This window comes from Mesitornis unicolor, unplaced genomic scaffold (genome assembly GCF_000695765.1).
Source record: "Mesitornis unicolor isolate BGI_N332 unplaced genomic scaffold, ASM69576v1 scaffold12832, whole genome shotgun sequence".
Taxonomy (NCBI): Eukaryota; Metazoa; Chordata; class Aves; order Mesitornithiformes; family Mesitornithidae; genus Mesitornis; species Mesitornis unicolor.
Window position 1 is genome coordinate 31,441 of NW_010167249.1, and position 2,875 is coordinate 34,315.

At 41.9% G+C, this 2,875-nt stretch overlaps 1 protein-coding gene across 1 annotated transcript in view; it reads right to left on the bottom strand.

Annotated features, from left to right (window-relative positions):
* The window catches only part of CLSTN1 (calsyntenin 1), a gene marked incomplete at its 5' end in the record, with an annotated part of 28,446 nt that continues 25,571 nt past the window's right edge, over positions 1–2,875 (bottom strand). Inside the window, one exon of the mRNA XM_010178637.1 lies at positions 1–2,620. Within this exon, the coding sequence (XP_010176939.1) occupies positions 2,426–2,620 (195 nt within the window). The remainder of the gene's footprint in view (positions 2,621–2,875) is intronic.

A 2,875-nucleotide genomic window follows, 5' to 3' on the forward strand; every position in this document is an offset into this window, starting at 1 on the left:
TTCAGAACCAGGAATTTATTGTAGCTTATAGACTTTCCAAACTGACCTGTTACCAATATACACATCTGAAAAGTTACACCCACAGTGGCTACAAACTGCATCGGGACATTTACAACCTTTCAGTATTACCATTAAGTCATGATCAGTTTTGGTCTAAAATACAGCAGCTACAGCAACAGTATATGGAAGGATAAGTCTTCTACACATTAACACAGGACAACTGTCAGACATAAGTTAAAAGTTTCCCAGTTTACTTAAAACTAGCAGTTATATTACCACATAAGTAGTCAAAACCATTTCCCCATTTTAGAAATCTAAAATTTTACATTAAAAAAAAACAACCCCAAAAAACGGTAAGCTAGGTGTGTGTGGGTTCTCTTCCCTGCTTCCAGGTCCATCTCCTATGGTAAAAGGCACTCCGCAGTCAAGCGTTACTCCAGATCAAACCCACCGGTAGATCCCGTTACACACATCGCTAAGTGAGAATAGGTCTGCTCCGAAAATCAAAACTCCAGAAACATTTGGATCAACCCTTATCTTTTATCTCTCCGAATTACGGCCCTCTGTGCCCCACCCTTTGGCTTGCTTGCTGCTCCTCTCGCTCGCTTCCCCAGTGCGACGTTTCCCTGCTGTGACCGTGCGCTGTGCACCCCAACAAAGGCAGACTACATACGAGAGCAAGAACGGGAACTTTGCTTACCGTGCTGAGGAGTGAAGTCCTAGTCTCCTGTCACAAGCAAAACAAGTTATGCTTTTTAATCCACCTCCAAATGTAAAAAAAAAAAAGCAAGTAAGCAGATATTTATTATTCAAGGCTCTGCATAAGACCAAATAAAGTTAAATAAACAAGACCTGCCTTACAAAAAAAAAAACTAGCGCTGTCCACCATGGGGTCGTCACTTACTTCTCGTACCTTTCAGCTATTTCTTTAGAAAAGTCCTTTGCAATTCCAAGTTACAGCTTTGATCAGAAACAACCAAAATCATCTGGACTTGGAATGGTGTGACCATGATTCCCAAGGTGTTCTGGTGGGATTATTTATGCTACAGGTTTTGTTTTTCACCAGCAGGAAAACACAATTACTAAATGTAAACAAAGGCTTAATACACCAACAGTCCAAGTTACTGTACAAGGGGCTACGGGGAACGAGCAGGAGTGTGTTTAACAGAAACGATACCAGCTATGCCCCAAGCCCTCCCACTGCCAAATTAGAAAAACTAAACAGCCAAAAAAAAACCAACCCCAAAATAACCTATCTAAGGTAGACTGGTAGCCAAGGTGCACAGGTACACAGGTCTCAGGCTTCCCAGCTTCTGTTACCAATGTAACAATCGGTCAACTAAATGAATAATCCAGCTGTCAGTGCGAACAGACCATCGTAGTGCTACAGGCAGCCTCACTGTAATGAGCAGGAGCTGTGGCAACACCACAGCAACAGCTCGCTCTCTACCCACCATCCATGTAGTGTTTTTTCCCAATAACTTAAAAGCCCTTATGCCAAGAGTTAAATGGAGAAAGAAAAAAAAAAAAGAAAAATAAAAACCAAGCAACCATATTGCACAGGGCAGTCGAACCTCTGCGACGTTCCTAAAGCCTTCACCATTTCTCACAAGCTTGTCTGTTCCCTCTGCAAAAATAAAGGAGATTCAAGAAAAGGAAAGAAAAACTAAAGAAAAACCAGAGCGGGGCGTGAGCAAACATGGCAGTCAAGGCCACTGACACCGTGGTACTGAAACATCTACACTAGATCACTGTGCCCGTGCTCCTGCTGCAGCAGTATGAGACTTGTAGTATTTCATGCTTCATGACTGTTTACTTTAGCATGTTTTAAACCCCAGTCCCTGTCTTCACTACCACAAATGACATAATTACATAATTCCAATATATTTACAAAATATTAAAAAGTCTGTTAATCTTCTACATATTAACCTCATTCTGCCACTTTACACATGCACTAATTTGGGGAAAAAAAAAAAATTAAAAGAAATCGACAGGCTGAAATGAGCAGCTTTACCCTTTGTCAACAAGCAATCTTTGCATCTTTTAGAAAGAGAAAAAAGGAACAAAGCCGAGTTTGTTTCACTGAGCAAAAAAAGACAGTTCAGAAATTCATGTGCAATGGCTACAGAGCTGTAGAGTCACTTAGCTGAGATGACACGAAGAAAAAAGTGCAAGGTGGTTCCTCACATAGCGTAAAAAAAAAATCCAGTCACTGAGGCATGGCTGAAGGAAAAGAGGTGCTACCTACAATCTAGAAACAGCATCGGGAACTAGCTGACACGCCACAAACACGGGGATGTGCGTGGGTTGAATCTACTGGCCAGAATGACTTTGTATTTTAAACACCATGAATCCTTGGTAACAATGGAGTGTGGTACAGCGGAGTCCTCTAGAGCAGAAACAAAGACAAAGGGAACGGCGAGGATCAATAACTGAGGGTGGAGTCATCCCATTCCAGCTGTTGCTGTCTGTTAACATTCTGTTGGTCCTCCTCCTGCTCGCCCTCTTCCTCCTCGCTGCTTTCAGACTCTGCGCTGGTGATGTCGTCTTCTTCTCCATCTTCACTTTCTTCTTCCTCTTCCTCCTCTTCCTCTTCACTGCTGTGCTGATCCTCGTACGTCTGTGAAGACAGAAATCAGCTGTTGGTATCACACTGGCCATAATTCTTTTTATTCTTTTTATTCAGGCACAAAGCACTACATTGAGCAAGAGCTACTGTAGATTCCTTACTGTTTTTAGATGTTTGGCAGTAATTAAGCAACCAGAAAAGGAAGAAGAGCTCTTTAAAATTGCTTTGTAACACTGCTGTCAAGCCAAACTAATTCTGAAGTGTGATCCAGTACTTCAAATTCTACTGGAAAGGGATGTTTCAGCA